We start from the raw sequence: 21,503 nt of genomic DNA, 5'->3' as shown, positions 1-21,503 counted from the left end.
CACACACCGCCCTCTAGGGCTGCAGAAAGTTAAATCTCAGGGTGGACAAGGGGACTTGCTCCTGTGGCAAAGTCCCCTTTCTGTGCCCAGCTGGCTGTCCTGGGGCTTCCGCCTGCCTCACAATCTTACGGCCCCATGACTGAAGGAGACACTGTGTGGACAGCGCTCGCGGTCTGTGGGATTAGCCCGCCTCACTCTGTCCTCCCCACTTGATCGACTGTGAATCTCTCCATCAGCACTTCCCACCCCTTACAGTTGCCCACGCAAGGTTCAACATCCTTCTTGAATCAGATGACCCCCCCCCCCTGGTTCTCGTGTGCACCCCCCTCAGAAATGCTGTGGCCAGTCGTTTCTACCCGAGTGCTGCTGGGAGCTGGAACAAGAGGTCTCCAGACAGACTAGAGACAGGCCACCAAGGAGCGGGGGACAAAGAGCCTCCGAGACAAGCACAGTGGTCTATGCTTACAACAGTGCGCAGACGCAAGCTTTGAGCCCTTCAGGGAAGAGCGGCCACCTTGCAGGAAGGGGCTCTAAGTGTCACCAAGGACTGCACCTGCGCCCAGAGAGCCTCGCACATAGCGTGTGCGCAGAAGTACTTGACGAGGAAATAAACGTGTGGGCGGGAAGCTGGCTTGGAGGCCGCAGCGTCTCCTTCCAAACGGATTCTTACTTGTTCTTGAAGAGAGTTAAATGTGAGACACGTGAGAACCATTACGGGGAAAAATCAGAGGCCTGGACCCCCTGCAGCCAGCGCTGGGCCCGGGACAGTCACCGGACAGGCCACTGCCCACTGCTCTCCTCTCATGCCCGAGACTCCCTGGTGCATGGCAGCATCAGAGGCGCCAAAGGCCAGCCCACGGTGCTGGTGGGGAGCAGGCCTGGGCCCAGGCTGGCATGTGCTGAACTCTTCGAGTGAGAGGAGGGGCGGTCCGGGAACAGGGAAAGGCTGGGGTCAGGGGAGAGGGCTGGAGAGAACACATTACGGCCTTACTGATCCGCAACCTTCCAGACAGTGGGAGCGATATTGTTCGCCGTGGTTGGTGCCATCGTGGTCTGGGTGGTCTCCCTGGTGACCCCCGAGAGCCTCTGCAGGTAAGCGGTATAGAAGGACCGGGATTCCACAAGCCTGGAGGGGACAGAATCCAGGGGAAGAGGGGGTGAGTGCAGGGGTACAAAGTCCCAGAGTGGCCCCCGAGACTGGCCTGCTTGTGAAGAGGTGTAGTCCGGCTGCCTTGTCCTCACTGGGACCAAACCTGGGGCCTGGGGCTCACTTCAGCCTTGCCACACACGGAGGAGTACACTGGGCACATGTGGGAAGCCATCTCCTGAATCCGAGTTGCCTCAGCTGCACTGAGCCTCCCACAGCCCGGATGTTACAAATGGGAGCTGACGCTTCCCAAACTTGCTCCAAGGCCCTGCTGGGTGTCATGGCACCCCAAGGAAGTCATGGAGTTTGACATGTGACTTGAACATATATAACGTAGCAACAGCAGCACAAACTTAAATAAAAACAAATCACCCAAGTTCTCACTCTCCTTTGATGGCTCTCTCACTACTGGAAGCAGCATCCTGAAGGGCCGGACTCACCTGAATATAACCGCCCCTTTTACACACTAAAAGGAGCCCTGCCAGGTGGTGAAGTGGTTACAGGTGGAGCTGCTAACTGCAAGGTCAGCAGTTTGAGACCACTAGCTGCTCCTTGGGGCCCCACGTGACTTCCAGCTCCCGTGAAGAGTTCGTCTCAGAAACCCACAAGGGCAGTGAGTTCTACCCTGTCTAGATGGCTACTGTGAGTTGGCATCGACTCAGAGGCAGTTAGTTTGTTTTTGTTTCACACGCCCAGATCCAGGCCACCTGGCAGGAGAGATGCAGCCACCCACCAGCAGCAGCAGAGTGATGAGGCAGCCCAGGGGAGCTGGCATTGGGAAGCACTGCTTTCCACTCCGCCATCCTGGCCTGATGTTTATAGATGAGCAGATGGCTCAGGAGGGGCATCGTCACAAACAATTTTCCCCTCCACCAGCTCCAAGTGAACAAACAATGCCTCCTCCCTTTGCCAGGGCTGGCCCTCGGTCCCCCTGTGGCCAGCGGCACGCTTCCTCCCCCCAGCAGAACCGGGGAAGGGCCAGCCCCACAGCTGCTTGATTGGGGGGCCGTGGCAGGTGGAGAAGTTGGGGGCAAGTGGCCGCCCTGCCCAGCTGCAGCACAGGATGGCACTGGTGGCCGTGAGGGGCAGCTTGTTGGGCACCTCCAATTAAGTCTTTATCTCCTTGGCCCTCAAGCTTCTGCCTGGGGGCCAAGCGGACATCACTTCACTGCCTGGGGAGGACACCAAGCTGCCATCTGGCACCACTGCACAGGCCATTCGGCAGCGGGAGCCTAACAGCAGCAGAGACCGGCCTGATTGTTTTCGCTTGGCATTTTGGAACTGACTATTGTCTGGCTTCTAATGAACTTTTCTGCAATTAGAAAACCAAAGGGAGGGAGGGTCAGGCTACTCTGAGCGTGTGCCAGGCCCACAGCCTGCCAGGGTGTTTGTCTGTGAACAGGGAAGGGCTGTGGTTGGGTGGGTACAGTGGAAGGGGATGGCCCCCTCCTTGGGTATGCCAGAGGGCTGTGGCAGGACTCCTGGGCTGCAGTGGCACCTCCCCCACCAGATAGGCGCTTCTCCTGTACAGGATGCCCACCCTGCCCACGAGTGCCCACTGCAGGAGAAAGCACAGAGTCGCCCCCTCTGGGCTTGAGACAGGAACAAGGACAGGGAGGGAGCAGGAATGAGGTCAGGGGACACTGCACTCACACGGGGACCCTGGTGACAGAGCCATTCCGAAACAGCAGGTAGCACGATGGGAAGTCAGTGACGCCAAAGTTGCTCACCACATCCTCCTCTGTGCTCAGGACCCTGCGCACAGCCACGCCCCGGTGCTGGGTCAGGTCCAGCATCACCTGCAAAGAAGGGAGGGCATCTGGGGGGAGGGGCCCAAGGCTTTGGGCAGAGGGAGTCAGAGACCATGAGTCCTGACTCAGTGTGCTGGGCAGGGCCTGGCATTACCGGAGCCCCTATCTCAACTCCACACCTTTCAGAGTGGACCTTTGTGAGGAGCGAGGGACCCCCTTCCCACCAGCTACCTCTAGCCACAGAAACAACTGCCAGCTAAGGAGGGCCCGTGGAACTGTGAAGACCTCCTATCTGGGATCCAGACAGTGCCAATGCAGCAGAATCCCACCATCTCCAATCTAAGTCATTTATACAAGGTGTCATAACATGCGGCTTCCTTTGCCTTGATTCATAAGATCTTCTGTGTATATTCACAATCAAGAAAATATCCTTACCCAGACATGATGATTACCATGTTTTAAGAACACTAAAAAGAGGAAAAACTAACCCTTGCTGAGTGGGTCTCATATGGGAGATAGTTAAGGATTATTGTGCCAACCTGGCTGATAAACAAACGTGGGGTTAATTGAAGGGCAGAGAGATAAATGGCTCGGTGAGCCTCGCCTTTCTAGTTCTTGGGTCTGTGGGTTTCTGATGGTCAGACCAGGGTGCAGCTGCCTTAGACAGTTCCCTGCTTCGGCTGGCAAGGCTCACTTTATGTAAGACATCCCTGAGGGGAAGCCACATGGACCTACCCTGATGCAGCCCTGGGTGCTGGAGCAGCTGTATGGAGACCCCTGTCAGTGCTGAGATGCTTACACATTCACTGATTCGGCTTACCTCCTGCAGTCAGCGTCATTGTGTGTGTTTTGTGAGATAGAGGAGGACTTTGTGGATTGGTGTCGGACATATGGGTTAATGCTGGACTTGTGGGCTTGGGCAGCACTGGGTTGGGATGTTTTCTTGATGTGCACTTGCCCTTTATATAAAACTCTCTTCTACATGAGTTTCTGTGGATTTGTTTGTCTAATGTACCCAGACTAACACAGTATGCTATTCATAGTTGAGCTCATGTAATCTTCTAAATAAGACAACGGGCAGGGAACCATGGCTGGGAGCCCAGGAGAGGGCACGGTATGTTATGCTGGGGCCATGCTGCCTAGGTTTGAATCCTGGTTCCACCTGGACTAGATCCCACCCTGCCTCAATTTCCTTGCTACAAAATAATATTAATAAGACCAACCTCACAGAACTGTTAGGAGGACCAAATGGCTTAATTTTATACACGGCCTTGTAACAATAACACGTAGTAGCTACTTAAGAGGAGCCATGGTGGCGTAGTGGGTTACACATTGGGCTGCTAACTGCAAGGTTAGAAGTTCAAAACCACCAACTGCTTCCAGGGAAAAGATGAGGTTTTCTATTCCTATAAAAAGTTACAGTCAGAAACTCACAGGGGAAAACCTACTTTGCTGCTATGAGTCAGAATTGACTCAATACCAGTGAGTGAGAGCTACACAATAATTTATTTTTTAAACTCCAATTTTATAGATGCAGAAACTGAGGTGAGAAGAGAAATTATATATCTGTGCCACACAGCTAGCTAGAGCCTCGACTGTAACTGTACATCCCAGTTCAGTCTGGTTCCAAAGCCTGCACTCTTAGCCTCCGTACTCTGCTACCTGTCACACTAACCACTCCTGAGCACCTCAATCGGCCCAGCCGCAGGCACAAGGCCCTTGACTCAGCCCACAGGGAGTGCTGACCCTGGTCACTTAGGGGACAGTGTGGGCGAAGAGAGAGAAGAGCTGATTCCAACAAACATCTAGCAATCAGCGCAGAGCTCCCCACCGTGCTTGATGAGTTTCAGCAGCAAGACCTTCCAGGGCCAACAGTGGTGGCTCATCTCGTCCCCAGCCTCATGCTCCTTCTCTGTCCCTGTACTGTCCTGGAACATCTCCCAGGCGCCGGCCCAGCTAGCTCTGCATCCCGGAAAAATTCCCAAGTGGCTTGTGCACAAGTCCAGAGCCGGCTGCGGGCTCAAGAGAGAGCTGCTGCAGCAGGCAAGTCAAGGGGGTCTCTAGAACGCACCAGCTGTGTGCCAGCTAAAGAACCCTGGGCCCAGAGCTTGGAACGCTCGGATGCTAAGCAAACGGTGACCAGTTAGAACACGTCAGCTGCTCTGCGGGAGAAGATGTGGCTGTCTGCATCCATGAGACTCCAGTCTGATGGGGGTGAGGAGCGATGTGCAAATAACACTGTGACCAGCTGTGTGATCATGGGCATGTGACCCCACCATCCCCATCACGGTGATCACTAATAAGTAGGTACGTCAGCAGTCTGATGCAATGCTCAAGAAGCACCAAGTGACACAAAAGTTTTTAGGATGGTCCAGCGCCTGCTCTTCCCATTTCTCCCAGCAGGGGTCAGGACAGAAATGTTCAGCAGAGCCCCTGGGATTGGCAGTCCCTATGAGCAGGGAAGCTGAGGGCAGCTCACCTCTCTACCCAGATAGGAGCCTTCCTTTTCAAAGATCAGGGCCAGGTACTCTTCACTGTTTCTTGCAAAGAATCCATTAATCTCCTTCAGCCTGCAAGAGACAACGCTGGTCACCACCCTCCACAGCCAGTGGAGATTAAGGCCCAACTGCTGACCATGTGGGGTGCAGGCGGCCACGCTACTGTGAGGGCAGTTATCACATATCCTCGGTCTCCCCACAAAGCTTGGTGGGGGTCTCCCACTGCCAGCCCCCCAGGGGAGCTAACCAAGCCCATGGTCTCAAAGTATATTGCTGCTACCTAACCCCGGGGCCTTCCTCTGGTCCCCCTGCTGTTTCCCACTTCTTCCCTTTGTGTCTTCCCAAAGTTAGGAGTGGGCCCAGGAGGTCTGGGGAGAGGTGCTAGGGAGGAGCACTGTGAGGTCAGGTGTCTGTCGTGGTTCTGGAGCAGGCTCTGGCTGCCTGCACAGAGTCCCTGAGAAGCTGAGACTAGACTCCTCAGATACAAGTTCTGTCTGTGGAAGGTAACACCAGCCGGAAGACAGTGCTTTGCTCCCGAGCGGGAGACAGGAACACCGAATCACAGAATCCGAAGTCTCGGTGCAGAAGAATGTAGAGGCTATCTAAGCCAAGCTAATTTTAAGATGAGGAAGCTGAGGCCCGGCGCAAAGGCGGAGGGGAGAATACTAAGACAAATTTGATCCAGCAAGTGAGATATTGGTGTTCTTTTTAACAATTAAAGTTTCAACAGAAGATACTGAATGAACACAAGACTACTTGTTCCCTTATTCCAATTACAGACAGAACACCGTTCCACATGCTTAAAGGTCAGCAGGTGAGAAGGACGCCAAGGATGCCAGCCTCATGCCTGCAGGTCAGGCCTTCCAATCTGGAGACCTGTTTTCCTCGACTGGGTTTACTGAGAGGCAGGGACTACCAGCAAACAGAGGTGCTGCCTGGAGCCCCGCTGGAGCCCCGCCCAGCCAGAGGCCGAGGGATCTGCTCCAGGGGTGGGGCCAGACTCTATGGAAGAGGTGTCATGGCCTCCAACAGACTCGAGAGTGGCTCTCAGCCAGCTTCATCAGGCCTTCCCTAGACTGGAGGACAGGCAAGTCCTGAATGGGAGCCAGCTCCCGCCTCACCTTTCTCCACGCAGCTCGAGGGAAGAGCCACTTGAGTGAGGCTGGCAAGTCTGCCTGGCTCATTGCTTTTGAGATCTTTCAGGGCTGAAAATGTGCCATAAGGATATTTGTGTGTGTGTGTGTGTGTGTGAGAGAGAGAGAGAGAGAGAGAGAGAGAGAGAGAGAGAGAGAGAGAGAGAGAGAGAGAGAGAGAGAGAGAACAGAAGGAGCAGGGAGCAGACTACAGGGTGGTGGGCTGTTTTAGGGAGGTGGGACCCCAGAGCACATGACCACTGTGTCCTGGGCCCAGGGTATCGACGAGTTCTGCGCGAGGATGAAGAAGTGGGAAAGCTGATGGAGTCTTCTAAGCTGGGTTCAATCCCAGCTGGCACAGAGTCTCCGCAGGACTCTGCCTTGCAGCGCCTGCCTCACTCAGGCTTCTCGGCTGGCTTTAACCGTACTTAGTTCAGTCCTGCTTTGTGACTGTCCCCGAAGGTGAGCAATACCCTATCTTAAGTTCTCACCCAGAAGGAAAAGATGCATTCTCCATCTACCCGTCTCAGTCCCCTGAGGCGAGCCAGGGGACAACACGCAGACTCCTCACTGGCCTCGCTGGCCTTGGAGAGGCTCGACCCTGGAAGCCTGCGCTGCAGGCAGGCGGAGGGCAGCAACCCTTGTCCCGGACACCCCGCAGCACGAGCAGCGAAGGCCACCCCTACCTCGCGGTCACAGCGCCGGCCCAGACAAATGGTCACCTTCACCTCAGAGGTCTTTCCCCTTCTGAGTTTGCTCTGGTCAGCCTTTAGGACCCCTTTTCTCCCCATGCCCACCCTGACTCTCGGGCCCCCCTCCCTCCGTGGGTTGGAGCATACAGAATCCGGCTGCATTTCCCCAAACGTGCCCCAGGGCAGTTTTAACCAGAAGGGGCAGCAGGCACTACCAGGTCTCCCTCCCAGTGGGCGGGCCCGGAATCTGTCAGCCAGCTCTGGAAGGCCGGCCCCTCAATCAGGCCTTCTTCCAGCTGCTGCATGCTGCGGGGTCTGTCCCAAGCGAGGCAGCAGGAAGACACCCACCTGCTCGCCCCACCTGCTCACTCCTAGGCCTATGGTCGTGGCCCACCCAGCATCAAGTCGGCCCAGCCCCACATACCTGGCAGGCTCCAGTGGGGGGCAGGCTGGGGGCCACGTGTCACGGTGGGTCTCCAGGGCATCGATGAGCCGCTCCCGCAGTGTCTGCACATCTGTCCCAACCACTGCAGAGGGGAAGCCCCCGGGCAGTGCGGGGCAGAGAGAGAGGAGTTCAATCCATCACTGCCCTTGCCAGTCTTGGGGACACGCACTGAGGGCAAGGGCACATGCTGTCCCACAGAACCAACAGAGGAGTGAAGGTGGGGGATGCTCCTCGGGTCCCAAAGTGCCCCACGGAGACCCGCCCGCAGCAGGCAGAGGCTTGAGACTAGGATCCTGGGGCTCCCACAAGCCTCAGGGCCTCCGTTCTGCGCGAGAGCCCCATTTTTATATCACAGGCTATTCTACAGACACGGCACCACCCGCTCATGCCAGCAGGGCCCTGGGTGGGCCAGGCTGAGGAAGCTCTCAGCTGAGCCTTCCCCGGGGGATCTTCAAGGCCAGGGGCCGGCCAGCTTTTGAGTCCCAACAGCCAATCCTGTCCGTCACAACAATGTAGAGACTAATTGAGAGATATAAATATGTGTTTACAAACAAATGAAATCACCTTTATCTGAATAATATCCCTTAACATTTTGTTTTCAATTTTACTTCAAAGCCACATGCCGTTACCCAAAGAGCCGCAGCAAGCTGCTGTTTGCCGACCGACCCCTGTTCTAGGCTGCCTGGGGAAGGTGCTTTCCTTCCAGAAAACCCCAAACAGGTCTGCCCGTGGGAAGGCTGATGGTCAGGCCTCCCCAGCCCATCAGAAACCCAGGGGAGGAGGGAGACCGGGGCCAAACACGAGCCAGGCCAAGAGGACAACCAGTCACAAACCCACCTGACAGGGGTGTCCCCGATCCGTTCTTGGTGAAGGCCTTGAAGAACTAAAAGGAAACACACAGGTGAGAGGCGGCGTCTCATGGGAGTCACGGGCACGAGACCGGGGTCAGACACACCTACGTCAAGCCCGTTACGACTGTACGACACCTTGGACACATTTACTTTCTGAGCCAAATGTTCTGAAAAAAGATGATGACAACATGTGTACAGATGTGTTTGACAAAATGGATATGTGTATGGATTGTGAGAAGAGCTGTAAGGACCCCCAATAAAATAAAATTAAAAATAAAATCTGCCATGTCTTGGAGCGGGACCCTGACTTCGGTCCCTCTTTTCCCATCTCTGGATCCTATCTCTGCACAACCCATCTCTGCCTTTAAGTCTCCGAGCACCGGAGGGGGGCTGTCGGCAGCTCTGCGCACACTTGGCCGGCGCGGGCCCTTGCTCCAGAGTTACAGGGGGCTGTGCATCTTCATGGAAGCAGATCTCCTCCTCCGTCACCTGAGGGGCAGCTGATGGGCTTGACCCACCTTTGCAGTTAGCAATGGAAAGCTTTCAGCACACCACCATCAGGGCTCCGTAAAGTATCGGTGCTTAGAACATACCCGATGGAAAATACCAGATGAGTGAATGGTGAAGAATCGTGGCTGAGTTTCCTCGCAGACACAAGAGAAAAGAAAGCCAAGTCACATCACCCATCCCTGGGAAAATGCCAGCTGCTATTTGTGGAAATCTGCCCTGCCCCTTATCATGGGAAAGGGGCTCTGAGGGCAATGTATGCGTCCCTGAGAACTCCCAGAGGGCACTCAACAGGGGGAGGGGCTTCCGGCACAGGGGCCAATGAAGAAAGAAGTCTTGTTTCAGAGAGACCAATTTAACACATCACTTTGTCCTCTTTTCATGCCCTCTTTATGGCACTTGGCCCTCTACCCCACCTCTTCCGGGAGGAGGTGACAGAGAACAGAGGACAACCTGCTACACACTGAGCTTGTGCCCACATGGTGCCAGAGACTGAAATGAGTAACTCACGCCTGGGAAAGAGCTTGCCGCCTGGGATGGGGCCTTTTTCCTGAGGGTCCCCAATCTCAGGGCCACTTTTAGCTCCATGGAGCCTCTACCCCCAAGAGTGGCATTGTTGCCAGCTGATGGCTGAGTGCAGGGGTCGTGACCATGGGGTCTGGCAGAGCTGGGTTCAGGGTCTGGCTCTTTCCTGCTCTTGCTGCATGGCCTTGGACATCCAGAAATCTCTGTGGACCTTACCTTCCTGTCTTTAAAGTGAGGATGACCCCATCGACATCTTTGTCTGTCTCTCCAGTCACCTGTGTTAATGTGTGTCTATGCTCTAATGAGCAGTTTATCCTCCTCCTCAGCTTGGGCAACCACCAAGGAGCGTTTTTGTTTTGTTTTTCGGTGCAAAAACCTTTTCTTGACTTTGTACAATAAGGGTCTCATGACAAATATTGTCTACAACTCTGGTCCCTTTGCGATGGACTTATTCCACTCGGCATCTTACTCTCCAGGCTCACACCTGCAGCGAGGAGTTTCACACCATAGTTTTTCTCGGTGCTGTACAGTTGCCCCTTGAGCGTATGTCCATTCTTTCACTGGCAGGCATCCGTTTCCCACTTTTTTTTGGTTGCTATTATAAACGGTGCTACAGTGAACACGGGTTGAAGTTTCCATGTTTGTCCTCATTTCTCCAGGGTCCATACCAAGTATTGCAATCACTGCACATGCAGTATTTTTATCTCCATTTTCTACAGTGGGTACACCACGTTACAGTCCTGCCAGCAACGGAAAGGGGTGCTAGTCTCCCCGCCCTGGCCAGCAGTATTTGCTGCTTTCTGTTTTTTATAACGTTGCCATCGATGTTGGTGTGAGACGGTCCCTCGCTGCCGTGTTGAGGTGTGGCTCTCCAGTGGCTAATGGTGGCGAGCATTTCCTCATGTGTTTGTTGGCTGCCTGACTGTTTTCTTTGGCAAAGTGTCTATTCATGCCCTCCGCCCATTTTTTAATTGGATTGCCTTCTTGGTGGTGGTGGTATGTGGAAGTTTTTGAGATTAGTTCCTTGTCAGATAAGTCACTGCCAAAAAAAAGTTTTTCCCAGTCTGTGAGTTCTCCTTACTCTTTTGGTGACATGTTTTGATGCATGAAGTGTCTGGTTTTTAGGCGGTCCCAGTCATCTATGTTGTTTTCTGCTCTTTGAGTGTTTTCTTTTTCTTTTTTTTCACAAGAGAAAAGCTTGTAGTTAGTTCAGGAATCGTTTGCTGGCCCTTAGGAGCGTTTTCCAGTCCAGTCTGTTGGGGCACCACGCCCTGGCCCCAAAGTCCACTTTCAGCATTCCCTGGGGACCTTGCCACTCCATTCCCTTGCTGTTCCGCTGCACTCCCCCAGTGATTTGCCTCGGTGTGGTGGGATCAGATCAGGTGCAATTCCCACACTGTGTCTCCGGTGCTGTCTCCTGTAGTGCCATTGGTCACTGCGGGGCATCATTTCTCATAGTGGGGCCAGCCATGTTGTTCTCTCTGTGGACTGGCTGCTCTACTCAGGAACATCATCCTCACGGCCTGGTGGGCCAGGCTGTGTTCCACTCTCTCCTCCTGCCCCTTCATCTGCTCCCGTGTGCTCTGATCAGATATGTCCATCTCCCGGAGCTGCAGAGTCAATGTCGTCCTTTGGAACAAATTCTTTTGGGGGGAGGGGCAGGTCTTTGAGTGTTTTCAGTTATGCATGGAGCTCTAGTGGGTTCAGTATTGGGCCACGAGATCAGTGGTTCAAATCTACTAGCCATTCCTTGGGAGAAAGGTGAGGCTGTGTCTCCCACTATAAAGATTTATAGTCTTGGGAACACTAAAGAGCAAGCCCTCCTCCGTCCAGCAGGGTCACTAAGGATTGGAACACTCAATGGCAGAGAGTTTTGTTTCTTTGATGGTCTTTGCGGTTGTAGGTTGCACATTTAGGTTGTGGACCCATCTTGAGTTTGGTCTTGTATATGATATGATTTGGATCCTGCTTCATTTTTCTGCATATGGATATCTAATTCTTCCAGCATGATTTACTAAAGAGACTAACTCTTCCCATCTAGTGAGTTTCCGTCCTTTGTCAAAGATCAACTGCCCATAAGTGGATGGGTCTACTTCTGGGCTTTCAATTCTGTCCCACTGGGCAGCATGCCTTTGGTTGTACCACTGGGCTGCTCTCGCTCCCACGGTTGGGTGAGCCTCCTACGTCTTTAGCAGTGCTAAATGCTTGTAAAGGAGCCTTGGTGGTGCCTTGTTTACATGCTGGGCTTTTTCTTCCTGTAAACAGTTAAGAAAATCGTTTCGGAAACCCAAAGGGGGCGCTATGAGTCAGCAATGACTCAACTTGTACAATGACTTGTACAAAGGAGCTCTGGTGGCACTGTGGGTTAAGTGTTAGAATGCTAACCCAAAGCTAGTGGTTGGAGCCCAGTAGGTTCTCCATGGGAGAAAGATGTGGTTCTATGCCTCCAGAAGGATTCACAGCTGCGGAGCCCCTAGGGGGCAGTTCTATGCGGCCCTATAGGGTCTCTAGCTGTGGTAATACTGGCAACAATGATCTGATTTTCTGGATTGGGACATTAGCTCAAGCTGACAAAGTCTAAGAAACAGTTTCTCAGAAGCATCAAGGATGAAACTACTTAGGCTTTGCTTGTTCACAAATTCTCCTAGAGGTAGTTATTCACAATGGTGCACTTGCTTATGTACAACCAGGAGGAACTTCAGCTTGTTTCCTTTGGTGTGTGTACACACACACACACACACACACACACACACACACACACACCCTTGGCACCCGGAGGCCTTAACCAGCACTCTTTCCAATAGCACCAGCTGTTATTTTCATTCAGAAGAAATGTTATTGAAAGGGAAAATGGTAACTTTCTTCTCCATCAACCCCCAAGCCACCAAAATCTGCCCGTACTCAAAAAGGCTAGCATGACCTCTGCAGCCTCCCTGCTCCAGGTGAGCCTTCTTAGGGTTCCAGCCAAGGCAACTTGGAGTAACAACAGGACCCCAGTTGGCAAGAGTGACAAGTGACAAGGCAGTGGGGAGGGGGGGGGTGCAGGACTCCAAAAATCCTTCCATGAGGTGCAGGGCTCCGGGGAGGCCTCCACTTCTATCTCAAGGTGTCTCTGTGTTGGTCCCTCAGTTTGCTCTCTGTCCCCAGAAGCTTTCTATCCATTGCCCAGAGTCATCTTGGCCTCTGAGCTCTGGCTCCCTACTACCTAAGGGGCTTTTCCATCTTCCCTCACTTTGATCAGCTTGTTCCCTGAGTCTAAGGAGCCCTGGAGGTGCTATGGAACAAGTGTCGGGCTGTTGGCCACAAGGTCAACGGTACCCATCTCCGAGGGATAGAGGAGGCTGGCTGCTTTCGTAGAGATTTCGTCTCGGAAACTCAAAGCCCTTCTCCAGTCTTTCAGGGTCGCTGTGAGTCAGAAACCACAGGGTGGCAGAAGATTGGGTTTGGTGTCTCCCTAAGTCTACAAACAGATTCTGAGCCCTCTAATTTACAAGTGAGCGAGGGAAGGCACAGAGGAAGTTCGGTGGACACAGAGAGGCCCTCCTTCCTTCTCCAGTTACTGCATTTCCCTTTCTACACTGGCAGATTTCTCAAACACAGTTCTCTGCTTTCTCCCCGACTTCCTTTCTCCCTTCCTGACCAGCTGGCTCTGGTTCCTGCCTCCGCGCTCGGCTGAAACTGCCCTGGGGAGACTCCGCAGAGACCTTCTCTTTGGCCAATGCACTGACCTCTTCCAGACTCTCCGTGCCTCTCAGTAGAATCTGATGTCAGTACCACCTGCTCTTTGCTCCAAGGCCAGAGGCTGCCCATCTTGTGCCAGTTTCCTGGTACTTTAATTCTTTACTGTCTGTGCTCTGCTCCACACTGACCAGTCCTTTTTGGGCCACACACAGCTTTCCGCTCACCTTGACTCCGCTCTTGTCCCCTCTGCCCCAGGTGTCTCCTGCCTGCACATCCCCCGGTCTCTCCTACAGCCACCTGTCTGATGACACAGCGCTCCTGTTTAAACCACTGTCACAGACAAGGAGCTCAATGGGTAAATGACTGAAGGAGTTCTTAAAACCACATTTATCTTCCTTTCTGATTTCACCTCCTTTGTCCAGATGCGCTGGGATTTGAATATTTTGCCCCAGTGCTCACCTAGCCTGGGCTCCTGGTTCCCTCCACACAGGTGCCAGGGCACGGCCTCCACACAGTCAACTCTGAGTCACTCTTCCTACAACCTGTTTCTCCACCTGTGCCTCCTATCTCACCCAGGGATCTGCCAACCTTCTTGTCACCGGGTCAGCATCTCCCACTCCACTGTCCCCATTGTCCTGTCCCCGTTGTCCCATCGGCAGACACGTTCTGTGGATGTGACCTTTGTGATGCCTCTTCCATTGTCCTCTCCTTTTTCCATCTGCTGACTCATCTGGCTTGGGGCTGGGTCCCGCCCACTGCAACAATTTCTACCAGTCCTTCTTCATGTGCAATGACATTTTCATAAGCTCCGTGTCTTCGCTTTGCAGTCATCATCCTTGCCTGCCATTATGGTCAAGTTTCCAGGGTACAATTCTCATCGGACCGCGTTCTAACTAAACTCTAGTTCACTGCCATGAGGCAATGCCGACTCATAGCAACCCTGTTGGACAGGGTAGCACTGTCCCTGTGGGTTTCAGAGACTGTAACTATGGGGGCAGAAAGCCTCATCTTTCTCTTGAGAATCGGCTGGTGGTTTTGAACTGCTGACCTTGTGGATCGCTTCCCAATGTATGTGTAACCAACTATGCCATCAGGGCTCCTCTTCAAATGTCTTCCAGGACTCCCTACGGCCTATACATAATGTCCCAAATTACTGCGGTCAAGGCCTTTCAGGATCTGAACCAAATTTACCTACCACTACCTCCTCTCCTATTGTCTCCACATCAGCTACAATGGACTTCTGCTTCCCACCTCCAGGCCCGTCTCTATGGCCAGGAGGGCAGAACTCCAGAGTGTTCATCTCTGCAAGTCCCCAAGTACCTGACACGGTGTCTGACACATGGAGGTACTACATGGATATCTACCTGTGCAGCTGAACGAGGAATCCTACGCTTTGATCATTTTGAAAGCTCATGAGTATATCATATTAGAATCTCGCCAGGGCACATTTCTGTCCACTTATTACACTGCATCTTAATAAGCCAGCTGTTGGAGGCGTGGGCCCTCCCTAAGGGAAACCACCACAACACGCTGCAAACAGGCAGTTAGGACTTTCAGAGTGCACTTGCTTTTCATCGCTCCTCCCGGCAGGGCAGCCTCCGCCGTCTCCAGCCTGGAGTCCCCAGGAGATACCTAGACCGCACCGCCGCCCCCCCCCCCCGCCCGCCCCCAGGCAGAAAAAACAGGTAACATCAGGCAGGTCCTTACCAACTCAGGAAGTGACTGCCAAGTTCAATTTGCCTGGGGCCAAGTTCAATTGCCCAGAAAGGGCACTTCTCAGGGGTGGTCACTGGTGGCACAGATGGAATTTAAACTGGAAAAATGAGATTCCAGGAAGAAGAAAAAACAAGCCAGTCTGCAGCTATTCCATGGTGAGCCCACCCGGCAGGCACATTTGCCCACCTCTAGCCTGTGAAGCTCTGAACCACTTAACCACTTGCTAAGCTGTACACTCTCAGGGCGGAAGGCAGCTGGGAAGGGGGACCTTTTCTTCTTTCCAGAGAGGCAAGCGACATCCTCCTGATATCTTACCCTCTAGCAAGACTCTCCCAAAGCAAAGGCTCAGACTCTGCTCTCGCAGAGGCTGTCCAGACCCTGCCCCCAATTCAGGGTCCTGCCACTCCCAGCTCCCAGGAATGTGAGCTTCTGCTGAATTCCAACTGCTCTCCTCCACCTGCCACTCAGCTCAGCCCACGTCTGTCTCACCTTCTCCATCTGCAAGACCCCACCCACGCCACGCCCCAAGGCAGCTGCATCTGTCCTTCGGACCAGGTGCAAGTCTCCCTCCTACAGGAGAGCTTCCCTGAAGAGCGAGGGAAAGCGCTCAGTAGGCCCAGGTAACATCCTCCAGCAAGTTCTGCGTGATCAGTTCTTGTCGACAGAAATCATGGGTGAAGTCTCTGGCTACAGCCCTCCACCCCATGGGGAAATGGGGAGCACAGTGCTGTTCCTCCTCCCCAACCCCCTCAGCCTGCCAAAAGCATGGAGGCAGTGCCTGAGCCAGCCAACAGGACGGGTGAAAACTAACATTTACGGAACTTCCACTAATACCACACAGTGTCTCCACACTCGCCCTCGCACCAATCTCATTAGGAAGATATGATCATCCCGGTCTTTTATAGACAAGGAAACTGAGGCCCGTTGCTGGGAATGGTTACGAGGCTTCCTGAGTCACATACAATAGGCTGTGGAGCCAGGATTCGAACCTATGTCAATGGTCTTCTCAGACCTTATAAAGGTCTTTCTTGCTCCACTGCTGCTGCTGTCCATGATCTTGACCCCAGCCAGGCCTTCGGCCACAGAAAGCCCCTTTCCATTCCCCACAGAGAGGCTGTCCTGCCACGGATGGAGAAACCTGGGGAGACAGTGATCCAGTCCCTCCCCCAGCTCCAGCCTCCATGTCACCGACCTCCAGCCAGAACCTGTTTCACCCTCACCTTTCCCTCCCCTGCACCTGTTTTCGTCCAGTCGGGCTCCTGCTCCAGTCTGGCACAGTGGGGCCCGCCCTGTAGGGCCACGTATTTGCTAAACAGGCTGGGCTGGTGGAAACTGTTTTCTCATGGTGACAAGGGGAAGGAGGAGGACAATGACACGTCACTGGGACAGTCAGGCTCGTGTGTGGGCCTGTCCCATCATACAAGCAGCACGCTTGGCTCTCCCTGTTCAGTACTGTCCTCCTCCTCACAGCCTCCCTCGGCAGACAGAGCAAGGACAGGCACCTGGGTCCAGGAGGCAGCAGGCAGAGAACCAGGGCTCTCTCTGGCCTGCCTCTAGGGGGCATGTAGCCATGAGGCCCGCAGGCGCACTGGGGATTTGGTGGGTCAGAATCTCCGGAGATCTGGGATCTGTCTGAATGGTGTTTTCCAAACACTGAAGCAATCTGTTCTCACTGCCATGGAGATAATCCCAACTCATGGCAACCCTGTAGGACAAAGTAGAACTGCCCCTGTGGCTTTCAGAGACGGTCACTCTTTACAGGGATAGAAAGCCTCAACCTTCTCCCATAGAATGGCTGGTAGGTTCGAAGTGCTGACCTTATGGTTAGCAGCCAGATGGGTTAGCAGCATCAGAGGGTCCTTTTAGTAAGTGATAAGACCAATTTGTGACTCAGAGCCAGGACTTCCAAAAAAACACAAAGAATGTAGCAGGACAACGCCAGCATGGATTGCATTTAGTACGAGTGAGCATTATTCATGAAACTTGTGTTCCAAGGATAATAGCTACAAACCCACCTCCAGATCTCAGTGTGGAATATGAAGTCCACTGCACTAGGACCTTAGCGCACAGACCCACCGCAGCTCGGGCCTCTGCCCCCTGGCTGGCATGAATTGGACAGGGCAGAGTGTGCTGCCCAAGCAGTGCTGAGGAACAGCCGTTTCCTCAGGAGAGGCAGGCCTGGCTTTGCTGAAGGACGGCATATGAAAATCCTATGAATTGGACAGGTGACGGCCAGACTGGCCCAGCCAGGTGCTGTCTGGCTGGAGGCAGGGGAAGGTCAAGAAGAGTGACAGGCCCTCCCACACCCAGCTAGGCGAGATGACTCACCCTGTACGGCATTTCTGCTGCGTGTGCTGCGTGACTTAAGACATGTGCTGAGCAGCTCATGGCTATCCCAACTGCCTGGATGCCTCCTTCCTTCCTTCACACCCATGGGGCCCCAACCTCTCTCTGGCAGAAGCTGACAGCCCCGCTGTCAGACCCCACAGTGCTCAGCAGGAGGGGCTGGCCGTGGTAGGATGGCTCCCCTTCCCGGGACTGGGCAGTGGCTGCCCCCTGTGCTAGATCCTCACGAGAGATGGAGTACCAGCCTGGGCCCCAGGGCATCTGCTGCCATATTGATTCCCACAGCTCCCCACTCAGGGTACCCGGGAATGGTGTATTTTCTGTCACAGATCTTGAGGGAGGGCAAAAGACAGGGCTTTCTACTCCTGTAAAAAGTTAGTCTTGAAAACCCACCAGGGCAGTTCTACCCAGTCCTACAGGGTCACGATGAGTTGTGAGTTTTTCTGTTTTGTTTTCTTGGGGCAGATGGACAGCGGAACAATGGAGTGGTCAGGGGAGCCTTTGCTTGAAGAGATGATTGAAATCAAGCTCTCTGTGGCCAACTCTAAAAAACATGGCAAGAGCTGCTGGCTTGCCATGGGGTCGATACCTGTGTAACCACAGCCTCGCAGGGGACCTCCCCGGAGCTATGGAAACCCTGGGTCCAGCAAGGTTTCATGGGCAAGCGGGCCAGGAAGGTCACATTCCTGGAGGTGTCTGGGGCCTTGCTTTCCTGATGAATTCTCCTGGGGGAATCAGGCTGAGACGAGGCTCATGTTCCAGCTTGGAATCTGAGGCCCTGCAGCTGACACAGCTCCTGTTCCAGAGACAATACTTGGCATTTCAGCATCCAATGACATTTCCTGATGAGCGCGACTGGCTTAGGGGAAATGGCTGTTCCCAGAGACCATTCTAGTGGGAAAGGGGCGTACATGTTGATAGCTGGACATGAAGGTATTGTCTCTGTTCTTGGTATTCTCTCGAGAAAAATCAACCCTTTGGAATCACTTGGGTTGGAGAAAATTAATTGGATACCAGCCAGACCTGAGCCCTGGGGAGGGCCCAAGCCACCCCTGAGGCAGCTTTCCAGCACCGGCTCGTGGGTAGCGTTGGCAGTTGTTTAGATATTAATTAAGCCATTGATTCCCCAAGTGTGCAGGCATCACCAACAAGCACGTGCCACTTTCTGCCAGAGCCGGGGGAGAGAATCCTCATGCCTTGGCTGTGATGACAGCCATGCCGGGATCCTGCTGCCTGAGGCACCAGTGTTCTGACCATGGGGTGAGGCTCTCTGATGGATCACCTCTGAGCTGCTGTGGCTGTCAGTGCACGGGCCTCACCTGGGGTGCAGTGGGCCCCTTGAGTTCTTGAGTCTGATCCTGCCCACAGATGGTCAGAGCCTGAGTCCTGTCTCGCCAGGTTAGACTGGGCTAGGGAAGTTAGCAGGGAAAGGGACTTGGAAGGGGACCTGGAATATGTGAACTCTCTCCGGTGCAAGGCATAGTCACTGCACACCTACACACACACACACACACACACACACAGTCTTTTGTGCACCTCAATCTACATTGCTCTCTGGCTCTAAAGCAAGTGTTCCACCAAGCAGAGAAACCCAGAGGCTGAGATTTCAACCAGCCAAGCCCACAGGCTGAGCCCAACATCCCAGGCAGATGTGGGGGCAGTGAGGGTGGTGCAGATGGTGGTGTGCCTGCCAGATGCCCACCCCCTCCCCGTCCCAGCCACACACATACCCGCACAGTCGGGAAGCCGAGGATGTTGAAGTCTCTGCAGACGGCATTGTTGGTCTCGTCAGCACAGTCCAGCGCAGCGATATGCAGTACCGGCCTCCACTCTGGAAGGACAAACAGGGTCGGGGTAACAAGAGGAGGGTGGACCACTTCAGCCTGCGTCCGGCCCCACCCCACTCCCACCTGCTCACAGCACCAGACTCCAAGGTGACGCCTTCCTCAGAGAAGGGCCAGTGGAACAGCCCAGTCACTGCACAGTCAGAGCCACAGGAAGGCCCGACTTAGGACACAGTTAAATAGCACACGGCGTGCTGTCTGTCTCCTCGGCTACTCTGCCACCTAGCATAAACATAACCTTGCTTCCCGCATGTCTCCAAGTGATCTGCTCCCTGTGGACCTGACCATGGTGTGCTCACTCAGCACTCGCTGGGGCCGGGGAAGCCAGGCTGCTGAAGCGAGGCGTGAGAAGTGCCTGGCCCGGGGAAGCTGCCCTATCCATCTCTGCTGCTCTCTGCAGATGCTCAGGGCGGAAGGCAGAAAGCACACCTTGGACGGTCTAGGATTCCCCAGTGGACCCTCAGCCACAGCTCCTGGGGCCAGAGCAACTCACAGGCAACCCCGTTTGGGTGGGAAGCAGAGTACTGAGGGCCAAGTCTTCAGTCAGTCATGGAAGCCAGGTGACTGGGGGGAGGAAGGAAGACGGACTTGGGATGCAGAAGTGCAGGAAAGAGTAGCTGCCAGGCCACCTGCTCCTTCCCCAGGGCCCAGGCTGCACCTTCCATCTGTCCACGGACACTCACTGGCCGAGAGAGGAAGAGCTCCATCCCGACACGTTTGAAGGAGAATCCAGACCCATCTATGAGGCAGGTCTCCTGGGTGCTGATTCCAGGTCAGGTGCCCCTGAGCACGCTTTAGAATTCCACCCCACCTGTGAGGAGGGGCCTTCAACAGGAAGGGGATATGTACACACAGGAAGTTACACACACACACACACACACACACACACACACGGCAATAAACTGGTGATCCCCCCTGGGCACTATGGCCCGGGCCTCCCAGGAGAGGGGGACCTTGAGTTGAGCCTTGCCCTGTTAGAAGAGTAAAGGGGAAGAGGTGAGCGAACTGGCAGAGCTGAGAGCCGCACAGAGCCACTAGCCTTTGGGGAGGCAGGCAGGGTCTGGGAGAGCCTGCCACGAAGTGCCTGAGCTGACATCCACAGCTCCTCTGGTGGAGTGAAGGACGAAGACAGCCTGGTCTGGGGCTGCCCACTGGGCCCAAGCACAGACATGCTGGTACATAGGCCCTGTGTGGGGCAGGGAGGAGGACTGGGATTTATGCAGGCAGTCCACCCTGGTCCCGGTACACAGCGAACGCTAACACCAAGTCTCATCTCTGATTATCAGCTTGCCAGGATCTCTTGGCCCACTCCTTCGGGTTCCTAGGATGCCTGACAATGTCATGTCAGCAAGCACCCAGCAGACATGGAAGGAGTGCTGCCCTCACTTCCACAAGAGATGCAGGCGGAGCCAGCCCAGTGAACTGGCCCATCTCTCAGAGCAAAGGCTCTGGGGGACTCCTCTTACCCCCAGCAGGAAGGCCTGGAGGTTATAAGGGAAGGTGGAGACAACACCCATTTCTCCAGTTCTCTTCCCCCCTGCCGGCTCCCCCTTCTTGCTAGCACTGAAGCCTATGGCATCCTGGCAGGAGGAAGCGGGTCTGAGTGTTGGGGGGTGATGGAGAGAGAGGGTTTCACATCACGAAGTCATGGTTAGCCAAGGCATGAAAGCCACATCCTATTATAACACTTGCCTCAGACCCCATGTCGCTGAAGCCCTTGTGGTAAACTCTCTCAACCATGTTGGTGCATAGGGCTGTCATGCAAGTTTAGCCAAGTACCCGCAGGCTGGCGTGGCCCTTGGTACTCGGTCTCCCCTGCAGACTGAGCAGCACAGACTGTGGGTCCTGGGCCAGGGCTGCTGAGTGCGCAGGGCAGCACCTTCTTTGCCCTCCTGACACTCTTCTCAGGCCCTTCTCCCAGACCTCCATGGCTATCTCCCTGGGGGGGGGGGGCGGCAAAGCAGGTGGTCTTCCCACCAGGATGTACTAATCCCAACCAGACTCTAAGGCCTCTTGCTCCATCACCCCCCTCCTCACTCGTCTCCCCTGCCTTAGGGCAGCCGGGATACCAGATTGGGGTGCAGGCCCCCTCTCACCCAGTACCCATGTCCAGAGAGCTTCTGCAGGCTTTCCTGCAGCAGGTTGATCTCCAGGTAAACCTTATTTCCCTCTAGACTGCAGTTCTAATGGGCTCTGTCCACCTCACTTTCTACCCAGCCACCAGATGGTCTCTTCAACATGCCCCTCGGGTTATGTCATGTTCTACTCCACAGTCCGGTGGCTTTCAGCACCTGGATGAGAAAACCTGCAGCCAGGAGGTCCCTCTGGATCTGGCTGCTGCCCATCCTCTAGGCTCTTCTATGACCC

General features: G+C 54.4%; 1 protein-coding gene across 1 annotated transcript in view; it reads right to left on the bottom strand.

Moving 5' to 3' along the window:
• QSOX1 (quiescin sulfhydryl oxidase 1) overlaps positions 1–21,503 on the bottom strand; it is a 42,587-nt gene that overhangs the window by 12,571 nt on the left and 8,513 nt on the right. The window contains exons 2-7 of the mRNA XM_075528039.1: positions 19,023–19,123; positions 8,504–8,549; positions 7,646–7,748; positions 5,378–5,468; positions 2,801–2,946; positions 992–1,126 (exon numbers count right to left, since the gene is read on the bottom strand). Of these exons, the coding sequence (XP_075384154.1) occupies positions 992–1,126; positions 2,801–2,946; positions 5,378–5,468; positions 7,646–7,748; positions 8,504–8,549; positions 19,023–19,123 (622 nt within the window). The remainder of the gene's footprint in view (positions 1–991; positions 1,127–2,800; positions 2,947–5,377; positions 5,469–7,645; positions 7,749–8,503; positions 8,550–19,022; positions 19,124–21,503) is intronic.

This window comes from Tenrec ecaudatus, chromosome 1 (genome assembly GCF_050624435.1).
Source record: "Tenrec ecaudatus isolate mTenEca1 chromosome 1, mTenEca1.hap1, whole genome shotgun sequence".
Taxonomy (NCBI): domain Eukaryota; kingdom Metazoa; phylum Chordata; class Mammalia; order Afrosoricida; family Tenrecidae; genus Tenrec; species Tenrec ecaudatus.
Note: the sequence above shows the minus strand (reverse complement) of the source record. Positions and strands in the feature narration are given on the sequence as shown.